This window comes from Paramormyrops kingsleyae, chromosome 23 (assembly GCF_048594095.1).
Source record: "Paramormyrops kingsleyae isolate MSU_618 chromosome 23, PKINGS_0.4, whole genome shotgun sequence".
Classification (NCBI taxonomy): domain Eukaryota; kingdom Metazoa; phylum Chordata; class Actinopteri; order Osteoglossiformes; family Mormyridae; genus Paramormyrops; species Paramormyrops kingsleyae.
In genome coordinates this window covers 17,554,481-17,570,998 of record NC_132819.1, presented here as the reverse complement: position 1 = coordinate 17,570,998, position 16,518 = coordinate 17,554,481, and the positions used below count along the sequence as shown (strand labels likewise).

Here is a 16,518-nt window from a genome sequence, read left to right as displayed (position 1 = left end):
ATATGTATATATTGGCTGTTAAACCAGGACAATCCAGCCTCGTCTGTCTTAGACGCGCTAAGGCACTGGCAGAGAAGGGGGGTGGTCAGGAGTAGGACCAGCGGTGGCTGAGCTGGAAGGCCCTGTTCTTTTAGTCGATGAACGTAAGCCTGCGTTTCACCGGGATTTGGCAGGCCATCGTTGCACTACGTTCCACTGTTTCAGCTCAAAAGGCACAGCATGCAGGCTGCAGACTTTCCAAAGAGTACAGGCGCGGCGGGGCACTCGGAAACCAACATTTGCTTTGCCGAAACGTTTCGAGCGAGGAGAGAGAATCAGCTACCTTGGGCAGACTTTTCCCCTTCGACAGGTTTGCCAGGAACTGGCGAACGCTCGTGCCTCTGCTGGCATGGTACGGAATGTTAACGAAGGCTGGGCACGCCGCTTACGCGAAACGGCTGACATGAGGCGGCATCGCTGAGAGCTGACATCAAGGCCCCGTGAAGCAGGCGAGGTTTTAATGGGGCGTCCCTGCCGGTAGCATTAGCACTAATTAGTCTCGGGAGCCTGATCGCTGGCAGGTTAAATACAGACTAATCAATGGGCATAAGGCAGTTGGCACAAGCTCGATCCAACCCGGTTGGACCGTCACCGTCACGGGTCACTCACATTCCTAGCAGGCATCCAGGCTTCCTTCTGCTCTTCCTCTCATACCGGCTGTCTTCCTCTTTCTCCTTCACTTGCAGCTCATTCGTCCGTTTCTCGCAGGCGGGACTCTTTTGAATTAGGCCTCCGTTAATGGGCTCGGGCCGGCCGCTGGCCAAGCTTACAAGGGGCCTTTTGGAAGAAGCCTTGGCCATCTGAGATTTTCAGGCACGGTTAGCCACAGGTCTGCTGGGAAATGATTTCCAAGACCGGGAGGGGGAGGGGGGTTGTGGTAACAAATAAATTATTCAACAGTGCAAGATTGGCAGTAGCCCCAGACAAAAAAAGAGGGATTAAGGATTGATAAACCAGCCAGACCCAGTATGTTACACCGACTCATGGAGGAACACCATCAAATGTTTATAAGGCTGCTCATGTCTGTTCACCTTGCTCACAGAAGTCAGCGGCTTCCTCATCATCTTCTATAGGTGTTTATATTGAGGGAGAACGGATGCATCTGTTTGTTTACAAACCAAAATAATCATATTCAGCTGCCACTGGGTTAACTGATGTCATCAGCAATGAAAACTAGATTTGGTGCAGTTGGAAATGACAGCACTGTATTCCCTGGACATTTCCTCTAAACTCTACTCATCCCACATGCACATCTTGTACAATTTCACCTGGATCACCTGGAAATGTAAAGGTTCATAAATGTGTTTTTACCGGAATTCTGTGAGTCCTTGTCATGATAGGTAAGTATATTCATTTATTGCACATTCCACTTCTATGACAATTTGCAGAATCATTCTACATTAAATACTTTTTAACTTGTCACATTCACATAGTCAAATGCCATCTGCGTTCACCCTTCCTTTTGCAGTCACTAAGCGGCATCACTTCAATTTTGGGTCCACCTGTGTCAAAATTTAATCAGTAAATTGTCGCCCCTCCTACAATGTCTCTGAAAAGTCTGAAAAAGATCCACGAAACAGTTATTGAGTTATCTCAAGTGTCAAAACCGGCAAAACCAAATAATGTTCAGCAGCAGCGGACTGGTACTGAAACCAGTAAAATAATTATGTGCAAAAAAAAAAACCACATAGCTAGTATATTCTTATACAGGGTGATAAGTCTTACAGTGAAAAAATAAGCCATTATCTTTTGTAATGCGGACTTTGCAAAGCTGTGCAGTTCCTGGAATCCAGCATAAAGGTTACTGTGACTGTAAACTGTGACTGTGACATACACGGGAACCGCTTACATTCACTGTATTTGTTTTCTTCTCTTCTAGATCACAATGACAAGAAGGGGAATGAGCTGCAGTGGGGATTTTTGTTTCATTATTCCGTCATTCTTCAGTTCAGATCAGCCTTGCGGGCAAAGCGACAAGCCCGGTCCCCTGAGGAAATGCTCGATGTGCGTCTTACACCGTGTGAGCACCTGTTGACGTGCCGCCCTCAACAACGTCCGCTGCATCTAACGTGCCGACCATGCGATTGTGTCTTCTAATTCCTTCTTTGGAAAAACCCACAAATATAAAAACTGTAAGGCTTCTGATTCCGCTCATGTCTTCTCACACAGATGAAGTGAAACTTTTGATCCATAAAAGAAAATTCAAGGCAATAATCATGTTGACACTCAAGATATATATCTTGAGTGTTTGACCAGGTAAGGGAGTTCAGCAATTCAGGCCAAGGCCAAAGCAGATTATCTGATGATTGCCTTCAGTACTGAAGGGCTTCATTCTTCAGCTACATAGTTGTATTACTGACATACACACACACAAACTTGTATATATTTACTGAGGCAATATAGATAGACACATTGATGCTACTGTGGATTTAATAGACAAATCCATCATTAGGCAAAGACGCAACACTTCTAGGCTGGGCTGTGCATGAAGTCAAATACACCATAATTGACGTCCTTTTTAGGACAAATATTTCTAGTGGCCATTCAGCCGTTAAACTTTCTGAATGCTTCCCTCAAATATGTATAGGAATTTCTTCAATACTGAGACCCAAGGGAAAAAGCAATGCATGAAAATAAATCAATATTTATATATTACTGTTACAATGACTATTACACCTGGTTGTATTACAGCCGGGTGTCAGGGCGTTCCTTAATGCTGTGGAGTAACAGAAACCAGTTGTTTGTTTTCAAGTTTGACTGCTGTACATCTGTTTGATGGTGGCATACTGCATACTCATCTTCTGTACATATTTTTTTTATGTTAGACTTTTTCCTCTAACCCCCTTACAAACTGGTTTGTACATAAAGCAGCGAAACAGCCATCAGTTATTCCGAAGTTATTTCTTATCCTTGCTACACTAATTTAATGCAATCTTGGTACTGCTTATATTACAGATGCTGGTTGTAATACATCAAGTTAACGGTCTGCTTTGGCTCTATAGCCTTCTGATCAACGTTCTAGTCTCAAGTTATCACCTTGCACTCAGATGTCTATAGTGTTGATGTAATCATTGCAAAAACTGTATTTTAATTAGTCCAATATTTTACAAAACTGAATTACAGAAGTACTTGAAGCCTCTTATTTTAATTTGATTGTCAATCTATACTATAATTTGTTGAGTGAAAGTGAGGCCATTGATAGATTGATGGTTATATGTGTACGTGAGCATGTTTATTTGAAGTATATTTCATGTCGTCTTTTTTATGGGAGCTGGATTTGTTCCATAACTAAATTGCTTTTAATTTAAAAATACCTACACGGATGGCTAAGAGTAACTGCCTGTGATGTGATGCATTGTTTCCTGCATTACTGGGGTTCTTCTCATTCTTGGCATTTCTGAGATTTCTGAGATAATTTGACATCCCGAATGTGACGTCCGTAACATACATATATTTATTTGTTGTGTAACTTTTGTTATGAACTGTTAAGACTAGGCCAGTGTATGTAGTAATAATAATAATAATAATAATAATGCTTAAACCCAGGCAATTTGGACCATTGGTGTCCCTCAGGGTTAGTAAAATAGAAGGTGATATATATATGTATATATATATATATATATTCACACACAAACATATATACAGTTATATATATACTGTATATATATGTGTGTGTGTGTGTGTGTGTGTATTTTACACGTGTCCCTGCTGTGCTGAGGCCAGAGTCTGCATTTTGAAAGGCTCGCTTGCTGTCTCCCTGCCGCTGAGAAGCAGCCCGGATCCCGAGTTTAAACCGTGTCACATTCTACATGCTGTGGCTCAGTGCAGTAGTGGCTGCTTATCTCTCTTTGTTATGACCTGGATGTAATGTCAGTACGGGAAATATAATGTCCCCTGTAAACTGTTACCGTTACCTAAAATAAAACATCAATACCTCCCGCCGTGAAACGATAGAAGTGCGCCTCATGTTCTCCATCCGAAAAGGCAACTTGCATAATTTTGTGTTTTTTAGATAAACTGTCCAGTTATTGTTTCTGGATTAGGATTAAATGTTAGACATTTTTATATCATTTAGGTGTTTTTTCTTATAGTCAGAGTATATACAGGATTGTTAAGAGAGAGAGAAAGAAAACAACGGAAATATTGCAGCTGACTGTGCTCAGAACACAGATAGTTTCAATTCACCTCCTCCCACCGTGCTGGTCCACAGGGCAATAAGGCTGGGCTCCTCCACATCACCCCCCAGGCGAACGCCTTGTTAGTTCTGCAGCCAGATAACCGGCCAGCTGCGGGCTTGTCAGTTCACAATCTGCTTTAATTTCACAGTTCCCTCCATCCGTCATTAATCCAGCCAGGGACAGCAGCCCCCTGCAGACCGGCTGTACGGCTTTATCGCTGCAGTGCACTTTCATCGGCCCAGTTTGGGTCCGCTGGCGGATGGGCACTGGGATCGCAATTACTGTGAACATCATCTCGCACGCGCTGGTTGCCCAGTCAACATGCAAGACCACAGGGTGAAAAAATGAATGCATGTCACCACTGATCGTCTGCGGTCAATAAGTTTAACCCAATTCTAAACACTGTATACAATAAACTATAGAATTCCCTTAGAGATCCTTGGTCAATTAAATTAAGTAAAAAGATGCTGTGAGCAATTTATTTCCTTTGGAATTCTACCAAAAGATTACATGTCTGGGATCGCTATGGGAACGAAGAGCAAAGCGCCTGACAAGTTAACTTTTTAGTCTGGTCATTTTTCATGAACGTATATTTTCAGGTTTATAAAGGATTAAAAAACTAAAATAATTGCTGTTGCATATACATTTAAAACAATGAAATTAGTTTGTGCTGTTTACCAGTCAAAAAAACAACTGATAAACGACATTACAAAATACTTGCATTCGCTACAGTTTTTAGATGCATATATGCAAAATATTTCAATAATGCAGTCATTTCAAAAGTGTATCGATGACCTCCAACTGAACAGCATTGCTTTCCGGTCCAAGTGATGTCAGGTGTAAATTGTTTCAGCCTAATAGAAACACACGACAGCCAATAAGGAAGGATATAGGACCTAATTTATTTAGGGAGCATCGCGATTTTACTTGATAGTAAAAAAAAAAACATGCCTTTGCATGAAATCACGATTTCATCTACTAGTTTGAAAATACTCATCCGGTTTATTGCAAATACTAGATTATTATTAGTTTAGAAATCACACAGTGATTTGGAGTTAAGGCAGAGTGATTTTCCCCAATCCCTCCCCCCCACCACCACTAAGAGACCCTATCTTCAGCCATTGCGGCCTATTATAATGGAGACCACAAGGCTGTTAGACTTTAGTTGTGCTTGGATTTGCCATCTGGTTTGGGTTCTTCAGTGGGGGCTTGGGAGAGTATTCGACCGGCGCAAGCCTCGTTAAATCATGGGGATGGGGAGCTCACGGAGAGAGGGGGACGATCTGGGTCAGAAGCGATGCAGTGGTGAAACACTGACTGGCGATAGCTGGCACTGTGCTGCACTGACAGCAGGGCAAGAGTCCCTCCGGAAAAAAAAATGTGCTAAATTAGTTATTAAATCTAAAAAAATGAAATTATTTTAAAAGACACTTCAATTATCAGACCCACGTCTGCTCCACACACCACTAAATACATTAGAAGAGTCTGTATGTGTTGCATAAAGTATTTTCTCTGGATTCCCGTTCCCTTAATTCTACATTTTAACTCGTACAATTAAGAAAGGGTGATATGTACTGAGTCGAGTTCACATCGCACCCTTATTAACGACGTCGTTTTTTTCTCACCAGTAATTTATCTGAGTTGTTGTTCTTACATCTATTATCATCATGACAGTGGAGGAGTACTGGACATAGATATATTCAGTGATTTTGGAGTTTACAGACACTTTTTAAAACAACTCTGCTATTGGTTCTTACGTCAGTCATGTTAATCAAATCGAAATTCTTAGACTTTCGTATTCCACACGTACGATGTTAATGTCATCAAGATGTGTGGCAGACTTTTGGAATCGATGTAGTACACAAATCAATTATTCTGGTTTTTCCAAAACGAAAGCGCATAATGTGGGAAAATGTACACGCTCCCTAAATCTGCCATCTGTTTCAAGGTCCCTCCCTTTCCATATGAAGGAGAGACAGTGGGGCGCCTGGAAACGGGGCAGAGCGGAGTGCGGGTGCGATGCGAGCGGTCGCCAGTGAGTCGCTGGGTTCCGAACATCTCTGCGCTTTCAGCTTTTTGCAGAGGAATTAAGGGATCGAGAGCCCGGTGCATCAGAAAAAGTGGAGCCGTGCAGACTTTCGGAATATCTGCGAGAAGACCTTTAAGGAGAAAGATCGGAGAAGTTGGTGTATTCCATATAAAGAGCAGGCGCGCTATGGCGGATTGCAGTTGCGCCGTAATGCATCATTGTAAAGTTATTCGGATACTTTCTCCGCTGCTTCCCTTTCTCCTTATCGGACTATTGGGAGTAAACGGGCAGTACGGAGAGCGAGGGATGTCCATCCCGGAGCACGGCTTCTGCCAGCCGATTTCCATCCCCCTTTGTACGGATATAGCCTACAATGAGACTATCATGCCGAATTTGCTGGGACACACGAACCAGGAAGACGCGGGGCTGGAGGTGCACCAGTTCTACCCGCTGGTGAAAGTTCAGTGTTCGCCCGATCTCAAGTTCTTTCTGTGCTCTATGTACGCCCCGGTGTGCACCGTGCTGGAGCAGGCTCTGCCCCCGTGCAGGTCGCTCTGCGAGAGGGCTCGGCAGGGCTGCGAGGCTCTCATGAATAAATTCGGCTTCCAGTGGCCAGACAGCCTGGCTTGCGAGTCCTTCCCGGTGCACGGAGCCGGCGAGTTGTGCGTGGGTCAGAACATGTCCGATAAACCCACGCCGATCAACCCAACGCCTGGCGTGACGGAACCGCCCGGAGATGACGGTGGTCCCAAAGGGCGCTTCAGGTGTCCCAAAGCTTTAAAAGTGCCTCCCTATCTAAATTACCGTTTCTTGGGGGAAGAAGACTGTGGGGCTCCATGCCAGTCTACAGACTCCAGTGAGGTCATGTACTTTAACCAGGACGAGTTGAAATTCGCTCGTATTTGGATTGGCATCTGGTCCGTGTTGTGTTGCGCCTCGACCTTGTTCACAGTTTTGACCTACCTAGTGGACATGAAGAGGTTCAGTTATCCAGAGCGGCCCATCATCTTCCTCTCTGGCTGTTACACGATGGTATCTGTCGCGTACATCGCTGGCTTTCTGCTGGAGGACAAGGTGGTCTGCAACGAGAAGTTTGACAGCAACATCCGCACGGTGGTCCAAGGCACCAAGAAAGAGGGCTGCACCATTTTGTTCATGATGCTGTACTTCTTCAGCATGGCCAGCTCCATCTGGTGGGTTATCCTGGCTCTAACGTGGTTTTTATCAGCAGGGATGAAATGGGGTCACGAAGCTATAGAGGCGAACTCTCAGTATTTCCACCTGGCCGCCTGGGCTGTGCCGGCCATCAAGACCATCACCATTCTGGCTGTGGGGCAGGTGGACGGCGACGTCCTCAGCGGGGTCTGCTTCGTGGGCCTGCACAGCGTGGACGCCCTGCGCGGCTTCGTGCTGGCGCCCCTCTTCGTCTACCTCTTCATCGGCACCTCCTTCCTGCTAGCCGGCTTCGTGTCGCTCTTCCGCATCAGGACCATCATGAAGCACGACGGCACCAAGACGGAGAAGCTGGAGAAGCTGATGGTGCGCATCGGTGTCTTCAGTGTGCTCTACACCGTGCCGGCCACCATCGTCATCGCCTGCTACTTTTACGAGCAGGCCTTTCGCGAGCAGTGGGAGCGCACCTGGGTCAGCCAGACGTGTAAAACGTTTGCCATCCCCTGCCCGCAGCATCCGCCGCCCAAGATGAGCCCCGACTTCACCGTCTTCATGATTAAATACCTTATGACCCTGATCGTCGGCATCACCTCGGGGTTCTGGATTTGGTCAGGCAAGACGTTGAACTCGTGGCGGAAGTTTTACACGAGACTGGCCAGCAGTAAACACGGCGAGACGACCGTGTGACTGCATCCGCCCTGCTGCCACCTGAACCCCTATGGACCGATTGGTGGCCATTTGCGCGGCAAAGTGATGGACACTCTTTCATATGGTTTCTTGTAAATAAGCATTTGAGATTTTTGTAAGTATATATTTGTATTTAAAAAAAGACACATTCACTACTTTAATTCTACTTGTATTTTGGACAAAATAGAAAAGGTACGGTTTTTTTCAATGTAAACTCTCCTTGAGAATGTCTGAGTTTTTACTTGGGTCTGAGTTTTACTTGGCTTGTGCACAGCTGAGTTTCTCCACCCCCCCCCCCCAACCCTTTGTATAGTTTACGGTCAAAATTAGGCATCGAGGGGGCCCAGCGAGATCTTTTGTTTGTACAAAACTGGCTGTATTTGGTCCAAATGCCTTTTTTCACAGTGTGTTCGTTAGTATCCTCTTCATAACAAAGCAGCCCTTGGTGCTTTGACTGTTTAGGGTTGGCGATGCTTCCCGTTTTTGTTTGTGATTCGGCTCTTTCAAGGGCATCGACTGACTTTCTGACACAATGAAATTAAAACTCTGAGCTTCGTAACGGTTTAGGCTTCATATTCCCTCTGAATCTAATGGTTCATGCACATTTAGCGGTACAGAAACTTGATTTTTTTTTCCATTGAAAGTTAGGATGATTGTAGGAATCATGGCTAATGGGATTTTTTTTAAATAACCGCTCTTGACCTGCGATTGGCTTGAGAGAACGTACCGGAAGTAAAAGCACATGTGCCATAGGTACGCATTGATCTAAGATGTAACATCGTGTCACTGTTTCGCGGAATAACTATGGTTTACTTATAGTTGAACCCCAAAATCCACTCTCTCCATAGTAATGTCTCTCTATCATAATGTGGCTTTATCTTGGGATTTATAGTTTTTTTTTTGTTTTTTTTTTCCCTCTGAAAAACAAAAAAGTATTCCAAATCGAAATGCTGTAGTTGGAAAGTCGAGTGCCTTTGTTCCTTTTTATATCTCTGTCCTGTAAGGGCTTTAAATAGAGCCCCGTGCTGCATGCGGTGGACACTGGCCGTTCAGCTGCCCTCGTCAGAGGCCCTCAAACAGCTGAAGTCCCGCGGCGGCTGGCTGAAGAGGCTTTGGAGTGGAGCGGACCACGTCGGCGTGTGTGAAATGCCCGCACCCTCGTTTAATCATCGGGTCGGGGGGGTTCGACTAAAATAACCAAGCCAAGGCTGCTTTTTACTTCTCAGGCCTCATGCATACTGTGGGTCCTGAGTTGACCGTGCATGGGGCAAGGTGGCAGCGACCCAGGGGGTTTCTGTCCACGTGCTGAATCCATAGCACAATGATACCATGTCATGGGAGCAGACTCCTTGTTTGCCCGCTGATGTCCGGCGTACCTTTCGAGGGTGCTGTTTTTAGGCTTTACTCTGCTTACCACATTATACATCAGTGGTGTTTTTAAAAGAGTTGTCATTTTATGGATTTATTTAGTTTTTTATTTTTTGGTCAATTTTTGATTTGGTTTTTACTTTGCCCCCAGTTGAAGAGGTGGCGGTTCCTGCTTTTCAGTTGCTTCCCCTTGACGGACCTTTATGTGTGAATCCTGGAGGGTGGTCCGCAGTCTCTCGTGGCCTTATCGGGGAAGTGGGCTTGCTCCCCAAGCAGTCAGCCTTACAGTTATCCGCAAAGGTGCCAATGATGTAATAGCCAGCCTCTATCACCAGATGCTAAATTATCATAATTTCCAGCCTAACACAGTATTACATGTTAAAATAAATGTTTGTTTTTTACCATTTTATTATGTGAAGGTTATCAAAAATATAAGCTGTCAAAAGAGGCCAGCCTTAGATGACACCCCCCACCTGTGTCTGTGCACAAACACAAAGGAACAACATATGAAATTGCACATTTTCTTAAGTGACTGATTTATTTCCGTAAAAGCAGGTTGAATGCATTGTCGTCTCCAGATCCTTTTACTGAATGAATGTTGAAGTATTTATCACCTGCTTACCTTCCACTGATGTTGTTCATTTGTGCTTTTTTTTTGCATGATTCTCCAAAAAAAAAAAAATCACCGTAAAGCATTTTAAGCCTATATTAAACTGTACTTTTTCAGTCATATCTTTAACGATCTGCATCGCCATTTTGTTTGTCTGTGTGCCCTCCTATGTGTGTGCGTAAACTAATAGACCAAGACAATTATATACTAAAAAGGGTTATCTGTAATCAAGTTATGGTTCTCGAAAAACATTCCTTTTTCTGCACGGTGGATATCTGTTATCATGGTGTTGGTGGCGCGTAACACATCACCCAGAGATACAAGGGAATTTTAAAGGTTTTCCAGTAGAGGCTGAACTGTTGCAGCATAACCAGTTGTCTTTCATTTAACACTCTGGTGCTTTGGGTTGCAGAGTGCCAGCTAATCAGCTTTAGTACGGTACTGTAGATGAGAGCCTTGTGAAGAAGCCTGCACAGTATTTCCTGAGCTCTACTCCGTCTTAAATTTGCGGTAGCCGTTCGTCTGGGTTTATCCTGTTTGCTACCTTGGACTTCCAGTAGCGATTATGTGGTGTTAGTGTAATTGTTACTCTAGAGTGAATCACGTAAACCTTTAAGGTGGGCTGATCACAATAAACTGCAAGCCTCGGCAGGCCTGTGACTGAAAGAAGAATCCCATCTTGACTAGGTAAACGTCCATAATGTTTATTGACGGTGGGGTTAAACCGAAGTGTATTAAGTTACCAGGCCTTCAAAACCGAACAAAGACGTAGTGCCAGGGTAACGTTGCGTTTGCAGACGGTGTGCTGTTGTCATTCCTTTCACTTTTCTGAGTGTGGAAGCGACACGGCGGAAGCAGAAGGAGCCGGCGGTCGGCGGGGAGGCGGCTCTGGCACCCCGCCCTCGTTAAGGCCGCGCCGAAGGCCGCTCTCTGCACCGGGTGTGTATGAGCAGGGCACCCAGGAATGCCCCCGCGCCGCATTCCCCGGCCCGCTGCTGCGCCGTGCTCCTTGGCAGGAATTCGCGGCCTGACGGAGGCGCAGGTGGGCGGGAGGCGAGCCGCGCTGCCTGTGCCGCCCCATTGGGAGCGCCCGCGCCGGAAGCACGCCCACCACCCTACGGGAAAAAGCACGGGAGAAATTCCCAACCTGAAGCTGTGTCCGACACAAAAGCCATTAAGGAGAATTTGGCTCATAGGTCCGAAAAAAACACCCCTTCCTGATGATGAATGTCTGCCTCAGGGTGCGATGCACACAGTAAGCAGCTCTCGCCTGTTTGCTGATCGAGTTGTTCTGTGCTACCAAGAGGAGTCTGTTGCGTTGCTATTCCTGGTTAATCTGCAGACATTGCCCCTGGTTGTTGTTAAGAGAATGAGGGAAAGACTGCAGAGATTAAAATCCACGCATTAAATAAGACAGATTTTTAAAATAAGACAAGTAAAGGTGAAATATATAAGGAAGTATTGAAAAAAAAAGTGTAATACAAAGCCAAGCGCAATAATAATTAATAATAATTGATACTTTATTGATCCCCGTGGGGAAATTGTTTTTACGCCTCCCTCCACTTGCTCTTTGTAGAGTAAGTTGTCCGCGAAGGGCAGCCACCTGTTGGGGCACCCAGTGGTTTATTTCAGTACTATAATAGTAAGATGGATTGTTCAAATTCAATAACTCTACCAAATAGTTTGAAATCATCCATTTAAACTGGCATTCCATTCTGTTTCACCTCTGCCTATGCTGCCTGTGATTGCTCCCAGTTCTTCCATGTGACCCAGACTAGGATAAGCGATTGGAGGATGGATCACCTTAAACTATAAATGTAAATTCTAAGCAGGTAGATTATAAAATTTTCAACCTGCAGCGGATCATCTAATTAGACAATCCTGTCCTTCGAATTTCTGCTTAATCATGTGACTGACAAAGTGTGTGTGTGTGGATCACATCAACCTGAAATTTCCTTACTTTTGGGGACATTTTTCAGGTCTCCATTTGGATAACTTCAGTTTTATACAAATCTGTGACTGCAATCAAAAAATTAAAAATGCCAAATCTGTCCTGTATTTTATTCGGTTACTTATGGTTAAGTTTAGAGCTGGGTAGGAGTTAAGGATGTCATGATTGGGATTAAGGTTTTGCCCATAGAAATGTTTGGATGATCCCCATTTAGATAGGTATGCCAGTGTGTGTGTGTGTGTGTGTGTGTATGTGTGTTTACACCTTCAGGGCCTCGTGAGGCAATCACAAGTTTGATTCAGCTGTAACTCTGTTACTGTTCCACTGTCACCTGGTCAGTTTCTGACATTAAGACCCGACTGTATGAATGCTTACCCCTCCTTACAGCATTGAATCCATTGCCTCACTTGTGCATTGAGAAAACATTAGATAAATGTTAATCATCAAAGATAATTATGATTATAAAGGAAAAAGACCATTGAACCACTGCCTACTGTCATGCATCATTGTGTGCTGGTGCTGTGCTTTGGGGAGAAGTGAGTCTTTAGGCACTGGAATACAAAGATAAACTATCAGACTAGACTTGCAATGGTCTCTCATGAGAAAGATCCGCAGCTCAAATTCTTACAACTGGCATTTTCATTTGGTTCTGCTTTTTCGTCTTAAATATGCGCAAAAAGGTCAATTTAATTTTCCCTCTGGGATTAATGAAATCTGTCTTTGTCTGTCTATCAAGCTTTAGTTATTATCAAACGATGCAGTTTACTGCTGCATGCATTACAGCATGAAGTTCTTCCCTCCTGCTTCACCACGGAACTGCAGTTAAGTTGCGTGTAAAACCCCCGAGGTTGCTGGCTGCACTCTGCCATACCGTCAGAGGCCGTTAATGCCGCTAAAATAATTAGCTTTCCTGAAGGTTTTCCCCGCATCGCATTCCGTGTCCATCACGTCTCCCCGGATGAGCGGATCTGAGAGCAGGTGAGTGGACTGCCAGATCAGCATCGTCATGCCGTCACTATAATCCCAGCGGCATCTTGGTTTTCTTGACGTTTTTTTTTTTTTTTTTTGGGGGGGGGGTGACCCCAGAATGTCCGTCATTGAGGAGCCCCCTCAGACGGGACGTGAACCCCTGGCTGAGCCAGATCGACCTGTAGGGGGTGCCATTGTGGGCGCTAAGCAGCGACTGCAGGAGGAAGGGGAACGCTGACGAGAGCTGACATTTTATAGATGGCCCCGAGGCTTTTTCGATTTGTTTGACAGTTTTAAAATTCAGGGAGACAACCTGGAGCACAAATGCCGTTCCTGGTGTTAACGAGCCGGGGAACTTGTTGCCACCTCGTCGTCTAACCTGACAGACCGAATGCATTACGCCGATAGACAAAAGCGAATTTACCTGCATAAACAGCCCCTCGAGTTCCCACATCCTACTCGGAGTATTTTCGTTTGGGTTATTGTCTTCAGAGAAGGTCATATGATGCAATGTGACTGCGTTTTAATTTGGCTATGCCCTTGTGAAAAAGGAAAACTTGTCTAAGAATAGATCGACATTGGATACGGGTACTATAACCCTCGGGTAAATGCGTAATGGTTACAAAGACCAATTTGTATTAATTCCATTTACCGAGTGTCAAAATACAGACAGGTTTGCACACAGCACATTAGCCAGTCGGGAACAATTAAGTCTTGTTGATGCAGTTTCCAGTGGTGTGTAGTATTTTCTCTGCTCCTGAACCAGTGAGGGTTTCGTTTTGTCAGGGTGTTTTCGTGTTTAACTATTGTTCTACGTCAGTTACCTCGAGGGGGACATACATGCGAATTCCAGAAAGTCAGCGAGTTTCCCCAGGGCCGCGGGTACCTGCTGCGGCCCCGAGCCCAAGCAACCTGCCAGGGTGACTAGGTGGCAGGTCACACCTTTGGGGGATGTGGGTTAGATCCCAGTACAGACCCCACCCTTAACCCTGGCTTCGAAACTTATTTCCTAACATTGGCTTAATTTCCACAGGCTGTGCAATAAACAAACACGAAGCTGTGTTACATCATTCAGTCTTTTTGCAGATGGAAATGCACATAAAATATGTATTTGTGCTGTTACATTAATCGATTACCACGTGTATCGCTTTTAAAGGTGAATGCGTACTTGCGTACCAGTTATGTCAATCCCTGTTCATAATGCATTATACAGGCTTATACTGACCATTATAATGCACTATGAATTATGATGCTTTAGGTAAAGTGTTATAATGAATATTGGGGGCAGCGTGTGTCTCAGTGGGCTAAGCCTGTGTACCTGTAATCGACAGTTCAAACCCAGTCTGTGCAAGGCCTTTAACCCCCAGCTCCCCCACGGGGATCAATAAAGTATTAATTAATTAATTATCAATTAATTAAAATTATTAGCTACTCATACAAACCACACCTCCACCACTACCCATCCATCCACTTATCCTGGTTTGGGTCCCAGTGCACTGGAGCCTATCCCTCGCAGCACAGGGTGCGAGGGGGGGCTACACCCTGGATGAGATGCCAGTACATCGCAAACACATACACGCAACCTACTCATTACCACATTTAATTGCTGTATATTTAAATCCACCACAGTAAACTGCCCTATAAGCAGCCCTCCTGCACTGTAACCTTACTCCAGCAGAATTCCAACCAAGTGCCAGACATCTTGTTTTGACATTCAAAGACTTTGCAACTAATGGGAAGGTAATCAGGAAAAATATCCCCTTTGTTCGTGTAACTACTGTTTGTCCCTGAACCCTTTTTCATTTGAAGGTGGGTCTTTTTCTTGCATTTAGATTTATTTATTTTTGAATGGCTCTGTTAGGTGTTTGCCTGTCATGTAGGTACAGACAGGCCCACCATATCAGGAAGGGCCCTATAGAAAAAAAAGTCATTATTAAGGGACAGATGTTTGGCAGGTCAATGTAAACAGCCCCCTATTTACATGCCCGCAAAGTATGTTATCTGGCTGTTACTTAGGCAGCAGGTGGGTAATTTTGATAATAAAACACCAGCTATGAGTTTTCAAAAATACCATATGCCATAGCCTTGCTGTATGCTTCACGCACATTAAAAAAAATCTTCCTTATACATTCTGTTACCCCCTCGTTTCTTTATAATCAAACTAACAGGGATGCCCATCTTTACCTAATACGGCCTTTGTTCATTCAGAAATATGCACGCCATTTTTAATTTAATGGTTCCCTAGAAAAAAATGTATACATTACACATGTAACCCACATTTTTGTGAAAAAAAATGTTCAGCTCAGCTCAACTACTCAACCACCAATAGGGATGAGTGAGTCAACAACTAACAACAGGGATGACTGAGTCAACACCCGACAACCAACAACAGGGATGAGTGAGCCATTAGGACCTAGAATGAATGGCATTCTGGTCCTGGGTGAGAGTCGCTCCCCCTTCACCTCTCAGAGGTGAATCTTCAGTCCTCAGCCAGTGGGGCCTCTAAACCAGACCCACGGGCCCCAGCCTCTGGTCGAGGCAGCTTTCTTCAAACTCCCCCTTCAGTCCGTCTCACCCCGCAAACTTTGCTCCCAGTAATGACACAGGATTCAGCCCCAGCAAGCTCCTTCTGTCAGTGGGAGCCGGCTTTTCTTAAACAGGCGTCAATCATAGGGATCAGGAGCTCGGGGGGGCTCTTGTTGTCCCGCACTGGCCTTTTCATGTGGCAGACGCCTCCGTCCGCAACGAGAAATGTAGTGCTGTGCTTTTCAATGGATCCGCCGTGGGGAGCTCTCAGTGGGAACATAATTACACTGCAGCCATATGGTCTCATTTATATTCTATTACAGGTTAAGCTAATAACAACCAGAAATATGCTAAATACTTAGCAGACCAGTAAGGGAGCCCCCCCCCCCCCCTCCCCAACCACCCCCATGAATTAATCGCTAATTTCCATCAGCTTCTCTATAGCTGTGAGTTCCACACACCATGAAATATAATAAATCATTTACATATTCAGTCCTTTTTTCCTGCATGGGCATTGCCCTACTTTTTCATTTTCATTTCTTTCATTTTTTTTTTCGATTCATGGGCAAATCTCGAAGAGCTGCTTCATCGTCTTCTTGTTAACTGTAGGAAAATTTTAGAGAAAATCAGGCCTTTTGTTCACCATTCGTTCTTCTCACTTCAGCCAAGCCTAGAATCACCCGTCTTTTGAAGCTGTAATTATCTTCTGTGATGTTTGGAATTCGAACGGAGAGGCAAGTGCCCATTTCTATAATGGTTTGATAGTTTGCCCTGCTGTGCAACACCGGAAACATTTCCAGCAGCTAAAAGCAGATCAAGCGTAGTGCCTCCTGCAGACTTCACTAACCTCAGGTTGTCTTTAGCTGTAGTGCATTTTAATTGAAACCCCAAATTTAGGATTTAGAGTTTTCTTTTCTTTGCCTTCATTGCTTGCTTTAACAGATTGCATGTTCACAGCTAGCTCTCAGAGATGTCACCCATTTAAAAA

General features: G+C 44.6%; 2 protein-coding genes across 9 annotated transcripts in view; both read left to right on the top strand.

The window, feature by feature from the left end:
- The window catches only part of LOC111852255 (cyclin-dependent kinase 14), a 79,709-nt gene extending 75,732 nt beyond the window's left edge, over nucleotides 1-3,977 (top strand). For all 8 annotated transcript variants that reach the window (XR_011984848.1, XM_072705349.1, XM_072705348.1 and 5 more), the window contains one exon: nucleotides 1,919-3,977. The gene's annotated coding sequence lies outside the window, so the exon portion shown is untranslated. The remainder of the gene's footprint in view (nucleotides 1-1,918) is intronic.
- Nucleotides 3,978-6,083: 2,106 nt separating this feature from the next.
- On the top strand, nucleotides 6,084-10,204 carry LOC111852242 (frizzled-1-like). The gene has a single exon (XM_023827900.2). The coding sequence runs from the start codon at nucleotides 6,130-6,132 to the stop codon at nucleotides 8,104-8,106; it is 1,977 nt and encodes a 658-aa protein (XP_023683668.2). The 5' UTR covers nucleotides 6,084-6,129; the 3' UTR covers nucleotides 8,107-10,204.
- Nucleotides 10,205-16,518: the final 6,314 nt, after the last annotated feature.